Raw genomic sequence first — 18,705 nt, 5'->3', positions numbered from 1 at the left:
ACGGAGCAGCTCCGCAATTGAGCATTTCCGGCTGGCACCGGCCACCGAGGACAGCTGATCGGCGGGGGTGCCGGGTGTCGGACCCTGACCGATCAGACATTGATAACCTATCCTAAGGATAAGACATCAATGTAAAAGTAATGGACAACCTCTTTAAATTATCATGACTGAGCTGCAATACCACTAATAACCTGTGGACAGGTATGGCGCTATTTCTGAAACACAGGGGCCATATTTTTTTTCCAGTCCTGTGCAAAAGCTTTAATGAGAGGCCATCAATATTTAAATCCTGGGAAAAAAAAACTTTAATGCATAATTATAAGTTCATATCCTTACAATTGAAGAGCACAATCGTATATATAAGGTGAAAAGACGTCATTGAATTGCACATATAATCACAAAAATAACACACATATAAGCTTACCTTTTCCCTTCCTTGAGAAGTGAAATGATGGGGGGGCTGCAAGGGGAAAAATAAAAATCAAAATTAATTTTAACAATATCTAAATAAATTATTTCAATGTTAAAGCAAGTCATTACACAAGCAGATGGACTTGTCCTTCCCTTTATTATGTCCCAATAATCCATATGAAAGGACGTTATATATCAGCGTATTTACTGCTGAAAATCAGCGTTGTGTACAAATCTCAATACACAGCACCACCTTGTGGCCAAGCTGGGTAACTGATATATCACCATGATGAAAGGGAACAATCTGCGGTATTTTTATGTCTGTCTACGTTTATCATATGTAACATTTCCACCAAATAAAAGGTGCTGACAATCTGTGTGTGCCTGTCCTCTGCATGTGAGTGAAATCACAAGAAATGAAGGAACGAGAACCTCAAGAAAAGAAGAAGCATCAAAGTGAACAGGGTCTATGTGGTCACTTGCACACATTTTGGTGGTCTGATTGGGGGAATGTCTAATTACAAATCATTGAGTTAGCATGCTCTTCCTTCTCTATGGATAATCAAAGCCTCACTGCTGTGTTTTGTCACAGTTAAGGGTTTTTGTTTTGGAGCTGCCCAAGACTGAGGAATGGTATAAAATCAATAGCCATTACTTAGCTATTTAATCCCCTGCCTCTCCAGGCCTTCTAGTATCCCCCCGCAGGTCTTGCAGTAATGATGTCCCATCCATCATCCAAGTGACCCTTGCACATAGGACCTATGTCTGCAGCAGGCACATCAGTGACAGACGGGTGTCACCTGATCGGCGGGGGTCCAGATGTCGCACCCATATCGATCAGATATTGATGGCCCATCCTAAGGATAGGTCATCAATTAAAAAGTGGTGGCCAAATCTTTAAGTATAAATTCTCTTTACAAGTAGCCAGAACGATTAATAACTTACATTAAAGATATCGTAAGGGAAAATAGTCAGAATTCAGGATGGAACAAAAGCATGAATTAAATTACCTTTCTTCCTCTCTGCTCCACACGGGGGTTTGGGGGATTTGTGTTTCGTAATACTTGGATGCCCGGTAACAAAAATTGCTGCAGAAACACTGAAACATAAAGGGGAATTGTATTAATCAGATTTCCTAATATAAGGTGCAGGGGAAGCCGATCTGACATGTTCCACCCCGACATGTCAGATCAGGCAGAAGAGAGGGTCACTGCACCCCCGTCAGCTCATCACTGATAATCTAGTCTAACTTGTTATCTGTGCTAGGTATATCTATCATCTACAACCCCAATTCCAAAAAGAGTTGGAACGCTGAGTAAAATGTACAGAAAACAAGAATGCAATGATTTGTAAAGGTCTTACAGCCATATTTTATTCACAACAGATCACAGATTAGAAGTTGGACATTTTCCATTTAAATTGAAAAAATTCACTCATGTAGAAATTGATGGCAGCAACAAATCTCAAAAAAGTTGTGCCCAGGCTGTGTCTGCCATTGTGTAGCATCAGCTCTTCTTTATACAACAGTCTATAAACGTCCAGAAGTGAGGAAACACATTGCTGGAGTTTTGGAGAGGTATGTTGTCCCATTCTTGTCTGATGTAGGATTTTCACTACTAAACACTCCGGGGTCTTTGCCGGATTTTCTGCTTCTTAATTTGACAAATGTTTTCCATTAATGTAAGGTCTGGGTTGCAGGCGGCCGTTTCATCATCCAAACTCTTCTTCTGCGAAGCCATGCTGTTGTGATTGATGCAGTATGAGGCTTAGCATTGTCTTGCTGAAATATACAAGGCCTTCCATGAAACAGACATTGTCTGGATGGAGCGTATATTGTTCTAGAGCCTCTATATAATGCTCAGTAGCGATAATGGTTTTCATGAGGTGTAGGCTGCCCATGCCATAGGCACTAATACAGTCCCCATACCATCAGAGATGCAGGAACTATGTGCCGATAACAAGCTGGATGGTACCTCTTAACCCCTTTACGACCTTGGATGTATAGGTACATTCAAGGACGTGTCCCTTCCTTTGATGCGGGCTCTGACGCTGAGCGTGCATATTTCCCGCACATGACAGCTGATTTGATTAGCTGTCATGTGCCTCTAACAGCCACAGGTGGATCTGAGATACACCCGTGGCTGTTAACCAGTTAAATGCCGCTGTCAATCTCTGACAGCAGCATATAACACGCGATGGCCGGAAGCACATCACAAGTACTGCATAAGACCCCCTTGCCTATCATTGTGAATTTCCTATGAACACAGGCTTGTGGCTGGTATTGATAGGAAAGCGTGATTTTTGCTACACATAGCAGTGCTGAAGCCTGAAAATGTTTAGACGTAGTTGTTCACATATTGGTGACGTCTGACCATCTTTGCTCCTGAGAGACTCTGCCTTTCTAACATGCTCTTTTTATATACAGTCATGTGACTTAGCTGAAAATTCACCCTCCAGCAGTTTTATATTACTTACTTTTCCAGCCTTCTGTTAACCCCATCCCATCCTTTTGTCTTGCTGCCATCAATTTCTAAATGAGTTAATTTTTTGGGAACTGGGGGTGGATAAGGTCTGTGTAAATAGAAGTTGTCTCAAATATAAAAATTAGGAATATGTCAGCCGTACATGAGCTCCGGTCCTCACAAGATCTCCACCTTCTGCTGTCCTTGAATGTTCCTAACACGACCATCGCCACCATTTCTCACTAGTCTCACCCCATACTTTGGCCCTCACTACCTTAGCACATCAGACTGTCTTTCATGATTGAAACCTTTCAGATGCAAACTAAAAACCCACCTCTTCAGGAAAGCCTACAACCTGCGATGACCCCGCTGCCACCTCATTACCACCGAAGATATTCCAAAGCCTTAAAGGGATTATCCGAGAATGGGACAAGTCTGCAGTCACTCTGCGTGACTGCAGACTCATGAGAGCATGAGATTGCGCACACCGTCACGATTTCCTGCTACTCCCCATTGGGAATTGTGAAAACGTGCGCACCACATACCCTCACAACTCAGCAGTCTGCAGTTGTAGAGTAGTCCCTTGGTTGAGGGCCTAGTATGAACAGGGTCCATGACCTGATGTCAGTTGTTTCTAACGTGACACTCTGATGTTCAAAGCGGGATCCAAGGGTTAACGTTTCTCCTTTCGGTGAGTGACATGCCAAGCCTGACATGCCGAGGTGAGGAGACTTTTAAGCTGGGAAATATGCAAATTGTCTCTTCAGAGAGGAAGAGGACTAGAACTCTAGTGCCACCTACAGGAAGTAGCAATCCTAAAGAGGACTAGAACTCTAGTGCCACCTACAGGAAGTAGCAATCCTAAAGAGGACTAGAACTCTAGTGCCACCTACAGGAAGTAGCAATCTGAAAAGTCAATATCGACCCTTTAACGAGCCTTATCACATGACTTAGGATAAAAGCCAGAACCAGAATCTCAATTTGCAGACAGACACTGTGTTTCGGGACTCTCTGCCCCTCATCAGTGCAAAGTGTGAGATCTGATTTGGCTGGGTGAGGATGTTCAAAGCCACATATATAAAAAGAAAAAAGAACTGATGGGAACCAGAGGCCATCGCTGCGTGACACCAACCTTCCTCTCTGTAATGTCATACACTTTGTTTGTCTTCGTGGATATTTTATACCTTTGCTTTGGTACCTATGGGAAAAAAATAGACAATGAATATTTCAAAATGATAATGCAGGCTCTTAATAAGTGTAACAATCTGATTTATAAAACATGAGTCACTTTACATAATGGTATAATATGTAACATCACATGCCCCAGTCACTCACAACGTCCTGTCAGTAATTGTATTCATGACGCCTTCTTATATGGCCCCATCATGTCCCGCAGAGTTTTATGGGCATCATCAATGGAGGAAATCAACAAAAATGTCTGCTGGAGCTTGGCACCGGCTCACACATTGCGGCCACACAAATGATAAGGTGCAGAAAACTGTGCAGCTTTTAAAATAATTGTGCTAAAAGCCAGTATTGAAGGGGTTTTCCACCACTGGGGCCATTTTTTTTTCCTTAAATGCATGTGTTTAGGGCTAAAAAATAATTTTTGCATTTCAGTTTCATTCAAAATTTTGCACCATTTGGCTTATACAGACTCTTGTGTCACTGCACATTCAGCTTTGATGTATTCTATGGTCATAAATCAGCAGAAAGCAGCTCAGAAAAAGACAGATGAAAGAGTTCTGCGTTGAGAGAGAAAGTGCTGTCGGATTGTCAGAATGAGCTCACTGATAAATTCTCAGTTAAACCACTCTACAACCAGCAATAGACATTGTAATACAGCGGCTTATAGGAGGCAAATGGTGCAACATTTTTATTGAAACCCAATTACAAAAATACATGCATTTAAGTAAAAAAGAAAATATTGTTCCCAAAGGCAGACAACCCCTTTAATAAGTGTGAGGATAGGCAGCGAGACAAATCAGTTTACTGCACAGCTATAAAAAGGGTTGTCCGGCCTTAGGCTACAAGTCTGCAGTCACTCTATGTGACTGCAGACTTGTGAGTACTTACACCATGCGCACTGTCAGGATTCTACGGTGTTGGCAAGTATGTGATTTGCATAGATGCGGTCACATGCCGACTAGAAAAGTGCGGCAAATGTATTGAGTGAGGCCAGACAAATCTGGTAGGAATGTGTCCGGAAGTATGAATATCGCATACTTGCGGTTCATGACCCCCCGCTCCCGGCATTGGAGAATCCTCATAGTGCACAGTGCGTGCGGTGTGAGGATTCATAAGTCTGCAGTCACATAGAGTGACTGCAGACTTGTAGCCCAAGGCCGGACAACTCCTTTAACAATGAAACTGCTTTTAGCAACCTAATACTTTAAAAGGGGTTGTCCAGTACTAAATGTCCACAAGATGCTGCATAAAATGAAAAGGACCAAAAAAAACAAAATCACACATGCTTCCCGGAGCAGCGCCGGTCCCCCACTCTGCGCCCTTGTGCCCCTGGCGATGTCATGCATAAGCTATGTCACATCAGCACTGCAGCCTGTGTCACAAGATCGCTGGGGGACACAGGGCTCAGAGCAGAGGAGCAGACCCTGGTTCAGGAGGCATGTACGCTTGCTTTTTATTTTTTATGCAGCACATTTGGGACATCTAAAATGGGTTGTCCAGTAGTGCAGAATACCTTCCAGCAGATTGTGACGTGAACCTGGCAGGAGGATTGTGGCGTGAACCTGGCAGGAGGACTGTGGGACGGTGGCGTGAACCTGGCAGGAGGACTGTGGGACTGTGGCGTGAACCTGGCATGAGGACTGCGGCGTGAACCTGGCAGGCGGATTGCGGCGTGAACCTGGCTGGCGGATTGCGGCGTGAACCTGGCAGGCGGATTGCGGCGTGAACCTGGCATGAGGACTGCGGCGTGAACCTGGCAGGAGGACTGCGGCGTGAACCTGGCAGGAGGACTGCGGCGTGAACCTGGCAGGCTGATTGCGGCGTGAACCTGGCAGGCTGATTGCGGCGTGAACCTGGCAGGCTGATTGCGGCGTGAACCTGGCAGGCTGATTGCGGCGTGAACCTGGCAGGCTGATTGCGGCGTGAACCTGGCAGGCTGATTGCGGCGTGAACCTGGCAGGCTGATTGCGGCGTGAACCTGGCAGGCTGATTGCGGCGTGAACCTGGCAGGCTGATTGCGGCGTGAACCTGGCAGGTTGATTGCGGCGTGAACCTGGCAGGCTGATTGCGGCGTGAACCTGGCAGGCTGATTGCGGCGTGAACCTGGCAGGCGGATTGCGGCGTGAACCTGGCAGGCGGATTGTCCCCTTCTTACCATCTTCTTGCTCATTACCATATAATGTAATGCTACGGCTGCGTTACTCATACAGGTGAAGTCCGTGGTTGCCATGTGCTTTACCTGCACAAGCTGAGCTGCCTAAAAACCACAGCAATTTTCTGGAAAACCATATGGCATATGTCGCTATATATACGGGCACCCTAAAGGGAATATTTGGATGTCTATGTCATGGGATTACTTGAGATTAGAAAATAAAAAAGCGCCTGTTTTTCACTTTGGTCAATGCGTTGTGTGATATTGCAGTTTAGTCTCATTTATTGTAATGAGCGAGTCATTCCTAGCTATCCAAGCCTGCTTGCTGACAGTTTCCAGGTAGAAACAGATATTGTCAAAAACGAAAAAAAGATCGTAAAGGTGCAGACAGAAGATATTACATTAAAGCTGATGGTAAATCAGAAGTTCATTGTATCGGGGTTATTTTCTACTTACGTTTTCAAGCTTATTGCTGCAGACGGGATAGCCGCATATCTTTATAATAGATCGTTCCTCTACTACATCCTTATAGTACGATGGAGAAATAAATCTGGCCTGTAGAGAAAATTGAAATAATGTTAAAAGGGTTACATTGCAGCTTATCTATCACTAGATTTCATAATACAACCTGTATATATTATTAAAACAGATCTCTTAGACCAGATGAAGCTGGTGTATTTACTTTGAACATTTTTTTTTTTACAGACTGATTGTGTTGGAATATGTTCACATTGCATTTTTTCCTGACATTTTTTTTTTAAAAAGACAGTTTTTAAAGCAAAGTACATTTAAGAAAACTCCATTTCTCTGGAGACTTGTAAACATGAAAGAACTTTTCCTAGCAATTTTAGCTGTTTCTTAAGTTGTGTGTTTTTTGTTTTTTTTACTTAGCCAGTGTTTTTTTTTTTATCTCCTTAAAGAACTTAAAAAATGATAGCATTTTTTTTGCGGCAAAAACACTGAAAAAACGTGCACAAAAATGCCCAGGTGTCTTCTGGGTGTCTTTTTTACCTTCCCATTGACTTATATTAAAAGTATTAAGCGTTTTCCTAGCAGAAAACTCCTGGAGAACGTGTATGCGACTTCTTTGGGCATCTTTGAAAGCAAGAACATTTAAAAGAAGCTCAAAAAACTGAAAAATTGCACAATATGAACATAAAGATGTTTTTACACAGAAATGAATATATTAATTCTTTTTAGCATTTTTTCCTGCATTTTTCATTCCAAAAACAGTAGGAAAAATGCAGTGTGAACACACCCTGATCCTGACATTAAAATGAGCATTTTATGAGTCTAACTAGAGTGAGAGAGATCAAGTCTATTGCCCGCCCAGGGTAATAGACAAATGCAGCTTGTACTGAGCAGTGAGAGATCTCAGCAGGAAAGAGGGACACTGAGGATGTCAATCAGAATAGGTGGGCAGAGATTGAGTTTAAACAGGATTATGCAGCCATTCTTCATGGATTTTTAAAGTAAATACCGCAGCCCTATCAGGTCTAAGATCTATTGTATGTAGGTACGCAGTTTGTATTGTGAAATCTGATGACAGATCCTGTTTTAAATTTTTCGTCAGTCATAAAATTCAGGAGTGGGTTGTTGCTTGTTTTCCCATCACTCTTGAAAGGAGTGAATTAAAATTTTAGACGCATAAAATTATACAGTAGTTTATTGGTGAAAATCCCTTTTACTCACACAGTCTGTCAGGAAATCCTCCGTGATGTTGTTCTCAAGGAGCCGCTCAACAATCTGGTGTGCCCTTTTCTCCGTCTCAATCTTCTTGCGAATCGCATTTTCCAACGCTGCTCTCCTGTGGGGTCAGACAGACAGAGGTCGCTTGTGCACAGGTGTACACTGTATATTCGGTATGGTCATCGTGCGGTTCTAGATTTCATCGTGGCAATGTGATAAATCATGAGAGCGGAAAACAGGGTCACTGATTTAGAGCATAATATAAAGGGATTTTCCAGCGATTTTATAGTAATAACTATGGATGATCGGACCCGTGGAAGCTCAGGTTTGTCCGAACTTCAGTTTGGGCACGAGAACTGTACCCGAACTTGAACCCCATAGAAATCAGTGGTGACCCGAACTGTAAAATAGACTTCCAAGAGATGTCCGTGCTCGGAGTTCAGCACCGGTTACTAGGTGCTGAACTCCGAACTGTTCGCTCATCTCTAGTAGTAACCTATTACATTGGTTTGGGGCCGACCCCCAGTAGCCACACAAATCAGCGGCTATCACCTTTGGCGGGGCCGCCATAGGTACACAGTGTATGGCCTGGAACATCAGAGCTCAGCACAATGTTTAGTAGCTGCTGCCAGGTACTGCAGATCAGCGCCTTTGGAGAAGAACAGTATGTGTGCTTAAGCACCCTGTAGTGCATAAAGCTGTGATATTCCGATCTGTAAACTGCTTACACCCAGCCGCTGCTGGAGGAGTTATTATAAGGACCGGTCATCAGTATAACACTAGGGGAAGACTACTTTTAAAGGGGTCGTCTCAAGTTCTTAGATGTTTAAGATTGCAAACTTTTCAATTGATATCTTATTAAAAATCCTCTTAGTTCTCAATAATGGAGGGATTTCTAATTCTATAGTTTAGAGATTGTTGCCTAGGTTACCGGCTACCGGTTACCTCTGCAGTCTCAGAGTAGTCGATTACCTAGGTGCATGCAAGCAGCACTCAGGAGCTGGCTGAACTTGGATCCGGCCAGTTGAAATCCTCCCGTACTTCTCCAGGCTGCAGAGACAAATTGCCTATGTTATAGCAGCCTGGGAGACAACACCGTTAGGACCAGCAGCGCAGCCATGCAGCTTGTCAGGACTGTCAATCTTCAATAGTGAACCACCCCTTAGCAAAGTAGGAAGCCATGAGGCGGAGGAGTGGTGTGCTGCAGAAGAAAGATTAGATCTCTCCTTTGAGCATATATGAATATGACAGCAGAGCATTATGCCCTGAAAGAAAAGTCACAGTTCACAAGCTGCCACCGCCACAAGATCGATCCAAAGCTGCCCATACTTTACCTCTTAGCAGCATCTTCACTATTGACGTCATCACTAAACTGTACTTTACCTAATACAAAAAAGAAAAAGACACGATCAGCAAAAATAAAGAGAAAATGCAGGATATAAACACAACACCGGAGTAAGTTTAGCCGCAGCACAAGTAAAGGTTCACACAGCTATTCATCCTTATGAAGAGAGCATGCGGAGCCTTGGAGAAATAAAAAACCACGCAAAGAAAATCAATACAAAAGCCCAAAAAAATCTGCAATGTTTGCAGTGCCTGCTCCTACTGATCCCTAGCAGCATTTTATACTGCAAAATAGGTCATTAAAAAATGCAGCCTTTTTCCTAAAAAATGACATGCGAGGGCAGTGGAAAGGTTCTCATGAAGAACTAACCCCCTGGTCAAACTCTTAGCGGCTGCCCATGAACCAGGGTCTATCCGGGCAGCACGGTGTCTCAGTGGTTAGCAATGTTGCTTTGCAGCGCTGGGGTCCGGGGTACAAATCCCACCAAGGACAACATCTGCCAGGAGTTTGTATGTTCTCCCAGTGTTTGCGTGGGTTTCCTCCGGTTTCCTCCCACACTCCAAAGACATAATGATTGGGAATTGTGAGCCCCAATTGGGACAGTGATGATAATACAAACCACAAAATGGCACAAGAAGTTGTTTTTCTTCATAGTTTATCCAAAAATATTTCATCCAGTATATACACAAGTAACAGAAATAACTTTGCAGTATATTCACGACTGTGAACAAATCATCCAGTATGGGCTTGAGCACAAGCTTCCGACTTGCAGACAGATCCCGGGGGGTGGGTGATCCCTGGGCAGACAGATCCCGGGGGGTGGGTGATCCCTGGGCAGGGATATAGATATATTATACACACTGGATGAAATATTTTTTGGATAAATTATGAAAAATAAACAATTTGTGGGGTTTTCTGTTTTGTATGCACTATAGCCAGTCGTTGGGAGCAGCTGCTATGCGGTTATTATACGTGGTGGACTTTTGTATTAATTCTTTTTCATTTTTTGGCCAGTGATGATCACATCTGTAAAGCGCTGCAGAATAGGATGGCGCTATACAAGCAATGCATAATAAATCATGGAGGGTCCTCCATTCCGGCTCATGGATAAGGGGTTCAGAGCAGGGACCTTTTCTTCTCATCCAGAGTTTGTAGTTTTGGAGCATATTCACACAGTAGATTTGCAGAGCGCACACAAGCCATGATAAGATTGTTCTTTTCTTATTGGAAGAAACATACTGTACTTTCAGGTCTATGGCTGTAAAACAAATCCACCAGCAGCAAGAGCATCCGGGAGACCATTCACAGCGTGATAGAACACTACTTGTCCAGATAAACTACCGCAGTGTGTAACCACTGCCACAGAAAACACTTACAGTACACTTACTAAAGGATACTACCTGCCCTGCACTCTTTGTAGGAGACTTACGTGATTTTGGTGTTTTCCTCTTCTCCGCCATGCTTGGGGATCACACAGATTGTGTTCCGGGTTGTGCGTTCCAAGCCTACTACACAAACTTCCGCGTACCGATTTCCAATGACGTCATGATCTGCGTTTCAAACCTCTTCTTGTTCTAACTTTCAGCCATGTGTTTCAAGCCTCCTTTACATGCTCGTGCTAGACAAGCCTCGATATTATTTTTATTTGCGTTTCAAACCTCAGTTACAGATGTATGCGGTCCATACCTCAGATACAGATCTATGCGTTCCATGCCTCACTCAGGGTTACTTCCTTATTTCAAGCCTCTTTGTGGATAGACAGGTTAACCATGTGAGTTTTGGAACGCAAAGTGGGATTTCTGCTCTCCCTTCTGATAAGCTGCGTATTACCACATTATACGGACATGAGGCGCGGCGTGACCCCTGTATTATATATAGTGTGAGTGAGAGCTGAGCTTCCGGTCCTTTATCATCCGCTCTGCTTAAGAAGCCAAGACAAGAGTCTCCAGGACAGGTAAATCCTGCAAGTTATCACTATCCTGCTGGTTTTTTTTTATATATATATTTTCTTATTGAGGCCTTTATTGCAGAAGCTTTCTCTTCATGCATTTGTGGTAATGATAGTTTATATATGAGATAATCTGTGGTGTAACATGAAGACCGTGGCCCCAATGCAAAATCAGGGCCCCCACCTATAAGGACTTCAATGATCTTGGACTTTTTGTATGGGCCTGAGGGACTTTTGGGTCCCCTGTAGATCTGGTGCTGCGTGTAGTGCTATTCCTTCAAGCAAGATGGTGGAATCCAGGACCCCATTATAAGTCCTTGGGGGTCTGTCAGACACAGATGGTGTCAATTGTCTGAAAGATCCTTCAGGTCGTTAACAGAAGCCTCAATGCCAATGTGACGCAGCTGAGAATATCGCCGGCTGCTCTGGAATTAGTAAAGTTCTCATCCAAGTCATGTCCCATCCACAAATATGTACAAAACCGCTACCCGTCAACCTACTTGATTAGGGTGGGTTAACGAGGGGCATGTGCTCTGACTGCTCTCTAATTACTAACAGAGATGGGGATTTAAAGTGGATATATCACAATATAAACTGCATACATTATTACATGGTTCTCTCAGAAATGAGGAGCCTGGTGTACTTGCGTTGAAAAGCCACCTGTTAGATTGGGTGTGTGACGCTTTTGTTAAAGCTTCAGCTAGGTGGGTAGAGATGGAGTTTAAAGTTTCACAGAAGATTGTACAGCTGTCCTGACATGGATTCAATCCCGCCATCCCTATATATTTAACACGCACGCATGCCTCTTCAGGTCTAAGCTCTATTTATTAAATAATAGTATATGCATTTTGTATTGTGAAATCCGGTGACCTATCTGTTTCGAGTTGACCATACACATCAGATAGCTGCTGGCAAAACCCTTGTTCAGGTGACCGCTATTCCTGATAATCTTCCCCATAGAGTTGTCCACTCAGCGCAGCCGAATGGAAAGGTCATTAATCTGCAGTTGGATGGCTGTACTGGCAGCTTATCTTCCCTGAGAACTAAAGCATCCAAACGCTGCAATCCAAGAGCCGATCCTTCTTTTCCCCTGAACCCTACTATCAGTCAAAACACACCCATACATGTTAGATGACCACCTGGTCCTGCTGACATTACAGGGGTTGTACACAGGACAGCTAATAACTTGTTCATCGGATCAGGTCTGACTGATGGGACCTGCACAGATCGGCGGGACCTGTACAGATCGGCAGAACATGCGTTTTATATCCACTTAGAACACAGCAGCAGTTACATGCTCATCTACCACTTCATTCATTCCTTATGGGGCTGGTGATCATTTCACTTGGCTTTTTCCAGTTCCCCCATAGCGAATGATTGGAGAGCGAGTCAGACAGCCGAACTACCACTGGATTTTTTATTTTTCCCCCATTCTGCCAATCTGAGCAAGTCCCAACAGGCGGATCACCTATCAGTAAGTTATTTTCACTGGCCAACCCCTTTAAACTAATGTATATGGATTCTTTTACACATCATTGACATTTAGTAGCCAGACCGAGGTTTTGTTTTCTTAATCATTGTGGGGTGTACTGATTTCCTGCAAGGTCAACGCCATTGTATAAACTGGGGGTAAAGGAATTCTCTTCATGCTATGGATAGAAAAATACATTGTCAAATTTATGCAGAACATATTACAGACTTATAACGCAGTTTTCCCTTTTCTTCCTAGATATAGATGTACATCAGGCCAGATCTACGAGGACTGCTCAGTAGAAGACTTCAGTTGGTGAGATGTTAGTTTATTACAGGACTTCTGCGTCAGTTCAGGGTCTCTCATGATGATAAATAATTCCACCTTGTGATAGTTTGGATTATTTTTGAAAAAATTGTTCTTACTTTTGGACAGAATATTACTTAAAGGGGTTTTCCTATTATCGCGACATCTTCTAGGAATGAAGATGACCCAGCAATTAGCTAATGGCTGTACGTCTGGCTTCTAACACACTGGAGTTGCAGAAGCTGTATGGTCTCCTCACACAGCTACTACTTAAAGGGTTTCCCTCCTCTTCTTCAGCAGTAGCAGACCGCGCTCCTGCCTCTCGGCTCCTGCTTGCAGGGTGACAGTGCGCTCCTGCTTTATTGACCATTTGGACCATCCGCATAGTTGTGTGCTCTCCGATTCTGCTATAAGAGGCAGCTGGACACTAAAACTGACCAAGAGCTACCCGCATGCTCCAGACAAGTGCGCACAAGCTCTATTGAAAAGTGCTTGTAAGCACTGCGCATGGTCAGCCGCTGCTGCTATACTGCAGTGGTGGCTGGTTCCCTAGGCAACTAGCTGTAAACAATATGAAAAACTCCTTTTTGTTTTTGAGGACAGAGAGGATTATTAACAAGTAAATTGCAAAGTTGTTTGTTTTTTACAAGCACTTTGAAATTTTACCTATGAAAGAAGATGCAGGGAAATGTTTAAAGAGAACCTTTCAGCACAATTTTGTAATGTGAAGTAAAGACATGTCTGTATTGGCATTGTATTACTGATTACATTGATGCCTTTGGTGAAGAAATCCACTTTGTGGTTCTTCTTTAATCACCATTTAAAGTTTTCTGCTGATTATATTTCGGTGCACCGGGGCCGGACTGTGCACTGGGGCTTCTCCTCCCTGTCTCATCCCCTGAAAATAAGCCCTTGTGCATCTTTCGGAACAAAAAATAACGTAAGACCCAGTCTTACTTTCGGAGAAACCCGGAACAAGTAAATTACTGTTAATTAAAATTTTCATCCGGTAGATAGCAGGACATGCATAGTGATTACAAGCTCTTTTCCATTGAGCTTGTAAGTACTGTTTTGAAACTGTCTGGGATCACTAGATGGCACTATTACCTTCTAATCCGGACCCAGCCAAAGCAAAGTGCTTACAATGAGAGATGAGTATTTTTTTTTTTTTATTTAATTTTTTTCTTTTTTCTTTTTTTTTCTTTCCAGTTCGGGTCTCCTTTATTTGTAATGGAATTCTGGTTTAACTTCTGGTACCCAAACCGAACTGTGGAATAAAGGTCTTGTATCAAAACCTCCACTGGTCCGCTCAACCGCAGCAGTGGTCGGTCTCCAGGGCAACGAGCTGTAAACAAGTGTTAATATCTCAAGAACTGCTGCAAATTTTAATAAGCAGTAAATTGAAAAAGTGTTTGTATTTACAAGCACAGTCTGACAATATCCATCTATGAAGATGGGAGTAACCCTTTAACTAGTCTGGTAAACATAAACCTACTAACTAGTCTAATAGACTTTGCAATTTGGGGTAGTCAAATAAACCAGGCTGTCAGCCCAGGATGAAATTGTCACTGAACGGAGAGCAGAGAAGGACTTGTCATACCGGCGCCTTTCTCCATGTTTGCTGCAACATTAGCCAGAAGTGTGTAAACCTAAATGCAAATGTAGAACGTTGTGCTCTATGGTTTTATGTCTCGGTTAGTATTTGTGCTGATGCACATTAACCCTTTTCCTTTTCTGATCCATGAATAGGTTGTCCGGGTACCATTCACCTTCCACTACAAAGTACAATGGCGGCAGCAGCTGACCTCCAAGCACTCGTTCAGAAACTTGTAAGATTATGTATTTTCTTCTGACTTGTTGTGCACATTGTAGGGGTTATGTACTCACTCAGCCGCTTTTGAGGTAGGCACAGGACACTGTCTCTTTAAAATGTCCAAGGCAGGTTTATTATGCTGCATAAACCGCACTTTCAGAAGAACAAAAGAAAGCTTTGTCTGACAGTGTAACAAAAACAGAAAATAAACAGTCCATACAATATGGCGGGTCCGCCTGCTCACGGTCAGTGTCCTGTTGTGCACAAACACTCTGGAGGTCTCCACACCTCCAGCCACAGGCACTGAATGAGACACTTGGTCTCCATTTTATACACACACCCTGGGGTGAGGATATGTGAGCAGCCAATCCCCCCCCTCTCTTATGACTGCTGGAAAAAAACAGCCCTGATACACTCTATTAACCCTGTCAGCACTATGTGTGCTGGAGCATGCTTTCCCGGTTTCACATCACTGAAGCTGTCAACCTCAGGGACACATATCTCCCCTCAAGGTTATATCCGGCGGCCCTCTTGCAAGATATTTTATAGTTTTAGGTGTGTGTGTTTTCTTTTTTCCCTCCTTCCACAGATTTGATGAATGAGGCTCCTTAGTTGTAACTTGGTGACCACACGTGTACTCCGTGCACCGGGGTCCCATTCTTGAAATAGATTTTGGATCACGAATTATGCCATAACTGTATAGGATGGGGAGAACCCCTTTTACGGATCTGCTGCAAATATCTTGATGCCAGAAACCCACATCCATCAGACATTTCTAGCCCTACTGATACGCCATAAATATTCCTTATGATGTATTAATCCCTTCCGGACATTTAACGTAATGGTACTTAATAAGTTGGATTCCAGTGTATGGAGCGGGCTCAGGAGCCGATCCTGTACCGTACCCTGGAGATGGCAGCTGGAGCACACAGCCAGCATCTGCTGTAACAGGAGCAAGCAGAGTTATCAGACTGCTGCTTTTTAACTATTTAAATACTGCTGCCAATAATGGTGCCATTTTTAAATAGTGTGATTGCCGGAGCATGAGTGACCCTCCTGCAATTGTGTGGGGGGGCCTGCTGAAGCCCCCCCACGGCTGCCATATCTGTCCTCCTGTGATGCCCAAACTGTGGCAGGATTTCACGGAGAAAGTCATTTTTGTCTGTATACTGTTGTATTACATTGTAAAGCACAAGCGATCAAACAACTACCCCAAGAGGGACAAAGAATATAAGAAAAATGTAAATTCCTCCCTCCCCTTCTCAAATTTCTAATGGGGGGGAAAACAAATAAAATAAAATGAGCATATTTGAGATCTCCACATCTGTAAATGTCAAATTGATTAATTAAATTGGATAGTAAATGCCGTAATGAGAAAAAAATCATTGAAACCTGAAAAACTGCAATTATTCTTACTCTAGACAATCCCTTTAAGATTTTCCAAGCAACTCATGATCATTTGCATATTTCACATTTACCTGTTAATGAATATTATAATGGAATTGTGTTCATATTCTGTTTTCAGCAAAAACGTTCAGAAGACAAATTTAAGGAAGAAGACACCAATGTGTTCCTGGTGACCTGTCAGCTGTGTTTGGAGGAGGAACAGCTGGCAGTGTTGTTAGAAATAATAAAGGATGAGAAAAATCAGGTAAGAATCATGGACATCCCAAAGCGTATGTGTCCTGGAAGGTGGAAGGTTTTCTTTGTCATTAGAAAAAAGGAAAATAGGAGTTCCTGTATCTCTCCATCGTTGGTGCTTTGTATGTATCATCATTTTTAAAGGATTTTACCATCTTGGTCAAAAGTGATCTCCCTACCCCCACTATTCCTGAGAGAGGGGCTCGGACATGCCAGCGCTCCATTTATTGCCTATGGGTCTGTTGGAAATGGCCCTATACTTCTTGATATGTGGTAACTTGCTAAGTTGGGGCAACTGTATAATTGCAGGTCACTTTACATATGACAAAAGTGCAAAGGGTTTAAGTACAGAACAGAAGTACAATAATTGTGACGGACCGCTACCTGGGTAGGGGGGGCTCTTTTCAGGGCTTACCGTCTACTAAGGGAGGACACTATAGAAGAGTAGTGGCAGCAGGGTTATTGGAGGTTGCAGGCTTTACTGTGCAGACTGGTTTTGAAGGTCGGGCGAGTGAATTCCAGATCATATAGGATGCATGGACTAAATTTTAATATTGTATGAGGAGCAAAGCATTGACGCTTACGAGGATCAGAGATGACCTTTTGGAAGGTAGCTGGAGATTAAGATATATATCTGAGATTTATATTGATGGGACAGATTAGATACATCTCTGTAAGGGTTCATTTATAATGGACAACCTGCAGTGCTAAATAACCACTGATCCGTGACAGGCCAACCACACTTGGGGTGCTGTCACATTGCATTTTGGCACCCATTCAGTGGTCCTGTCGTTGCTTTCGTCCGAACCTCCCCCCTCAATACGGGGTTCGGATGTATGTGCCAACAGGGCTATAGACTACAACTGTGCCGGCAGAGTGAACGTGCGCTCTTTTGTGGGGGGTTTGGACATAAGCCCCGAGGGGGGCCACTGAACGGGTGAGAACATTTTTTTTCCTGGGAATCCTTTGGGGGGTAAAAAAGATCCAGTATCACTTTTCACTTGGTCCTTAAAAAGAATAATGTCAGCAGATTTTTTGCTATGTAACCTGATAGCAGCATGGTGTAGGGGTAGAGACCCTGATTCCAGCAATGTGTCAATTACTGGGTTGCTTGGTTTAGTTTAAAGAAATTGTTTTTATCAGCAGGAGATTATCACTGTAGGACTAGTTGTCTCGCACCATGTGGTCCCTTCTCAGTGTAAACCATGCTCCCTTCACTGATTAGCAGATTTCTGTGTGCACTGTGCATAGGCAGAAAGCTGCCAATCAATGTTGTGGGCGGGGTTATAAAGAGCTCAGCATTCAGAGAACTGATGGATCTGCAGCAGAGAAAACAGTGTGTGTGTGTTGTTTTTTTTGTTTTGTTTGTTTTTTATCAAAATGACAGCAAGCTGCCCAGTAAGCAGGCTCGGCCTGCCCAGAGGAGATAGCGGGCACATATCTAGATGAACGATTCTTTCACAATACAGAGCATTTTTCACACACAGATTCCTTCCTCTTTCCTCTCTCGTCCTCTATCTTCACCTTTCTTCTTTACTTCACCACAGCCCATCTCAGTATTACAGTCCAGCTTGTACGAGTCCTGTGCTCAATCCGCGGCTCCACGTCCTTTTCCCCTTAGTGGAGCTACTTTACCACTATGGCCGTTACTTACCTCTTCTGTCTTTGACGCTCTGTAACTCTCTCCCGAGGCACTCTCTTCCTCTTATGTACTCTATCCCATTTAGGCCCATTACCTATTAAAGTTGTAAATTCTGGGCCGTACTGCTAGGCGTCCTCTCCTAGGCCCCCTCTCCATTCAGTGACTGTATTCTTTCGGTCACTTCTCTCTCTTTCTCTCTGCTAGGATCTCGCTATCCTCTGTCTCTGTCTCCTCTCTCCCCAGTCAATCTCAAAAATTTCATGTGATAACAAATCTATATAATTTGATTTGGTTTCATACTTTTGTATTTCATGAAAAATTGGCTACTAAGGAGCCGTATCTGAAAAATGAAGTCCTGCCCGTTATTAAAGGGAATGTGTCATCAGAAAATGACCTATTGTTTGACTCAAATCATGTTAAAAATGTTTTAAGAACGGTCTTGTATATGAACCTTTTATACTATTTACTCTCTCTGAGGAAACTGATGTCCCTAACTATCAATCTCCTAGTTACCGTATACACTCAAGTATAAGCCAAAGCTCCTAATTTTACCTCAAAAAACTGGGAAAACTTATTGACTTGAGTATAAGCCTAGGGTAGAAAATGCAGCAGCTACTGGTAAATTTACCCATCCTGG

At 43.2% G+C, this 18,705-nt stretch overlaps 2 protein-coding genes across 3 annotated transcripts in view; one reads left to right on the top strand and one right to left on the bottom strand.

Annotated features, from left to right (window-relative positions):
• RPAP2 (RNA polymerase II associated protein 2) overlaps nucleotides 1-10,892 on the bottom strand; it is a 97,394-nt gene extending 86,502 nt beyond the window's left edge. Inside the window, exons 1-8 of one of the 2 annotated variants that reach the window (XM_073643189.1) lie at nucleotides 10,677-10,892; nucleotides 9,237-9,285; nucleotides 8,875-8,952; nucleotides 7,906-8,020; nucleotides 6,670-6,768; nucleotides 4,006-4,071; nucleotides 1,422-1,510; nucleotides 425-460 (exon numbers count right to left, since the gene is read on the bottom strand). In XM_073643189.1, the coding sequence (XP_073499290.1) occupies nucleotides 425-460; nucleotides 1,422-1,510; nucleotides 4,006-4,071; nucleotides 6,670-6,768; nucleotides 7,906-8,020; nucleotides 8,875-8,952; nucleotides 9,237-9,285; nucleotides 10,677-10,707 (563 nt within the window). In that variant the 5' untranslated portion in view covers nucleotides 10,708-10,892. The remainder of the gene's footprint in view (nucleotides 1-424; nucleotides 461-1,421; nucleotides 1,511-4,005; nucleotides 4,072-6,669; nucleotides 6,769-7,905; nucleotides 8,021-8,874; nucleotides 8,953-9,236; nucleotides 9,286-10,676) is intronic. The other variant, XM_073643190.1, reaches the window with a different exon arrangement.
• Nucleotides 10,893-10,958: 66 nt separating this feature from the next.
• Nucleotides 10,959-18,705, top strand: part of GLMN (glomulin, FKBP associated protein) — a 37,555-nt gene continuing 29,808 nt past the window's right edge. Inside the window, exons 1-4 of the mRNA XM_073643191.1 lie at nucleotides 10,959-11,201; nucleotides 12,925-12,981; nucleotides 14,722-14,801; nucleotides 16,311-16,436. Coding sequence (XP_073499292.1) covers nucleotides 14,760-14,801; nucleotides 16,311-16,436 — 168 coding nt within the window. The 5' untranslated portion in view covers nucleotides 10,959-11,201; nucleotides 12,925-12,981; nucleotides 14,722-14,759. The remainder of the gene's footprint in view (nucleotides 11,202-12,924; nucleotides 12,982-14,721; nucleotides 14,802-16,310; nucleotides 16,437-18,705) is intronic.

Source organism: Phyllobates terribilis, unplaced genomic scaffold (genome assembly GCF_046119375.1).
Source record: "Phyllobates terribilis strain yellow unplaced genomic scaffold, ASM4611937v1 Scaffold_8__6_contigs__length_399053987, whole genome shotgun sequence".
NCBI classification, from domain to species: Eukaryota; Metazoa; Chordata; class Amphibia; order Anura; family Dendrobatidae; genus Phyllobates; species Phyllobates terribilis.
This window is presented reverse-complemented; position numbering and strand designations above follow the sequence as displayed.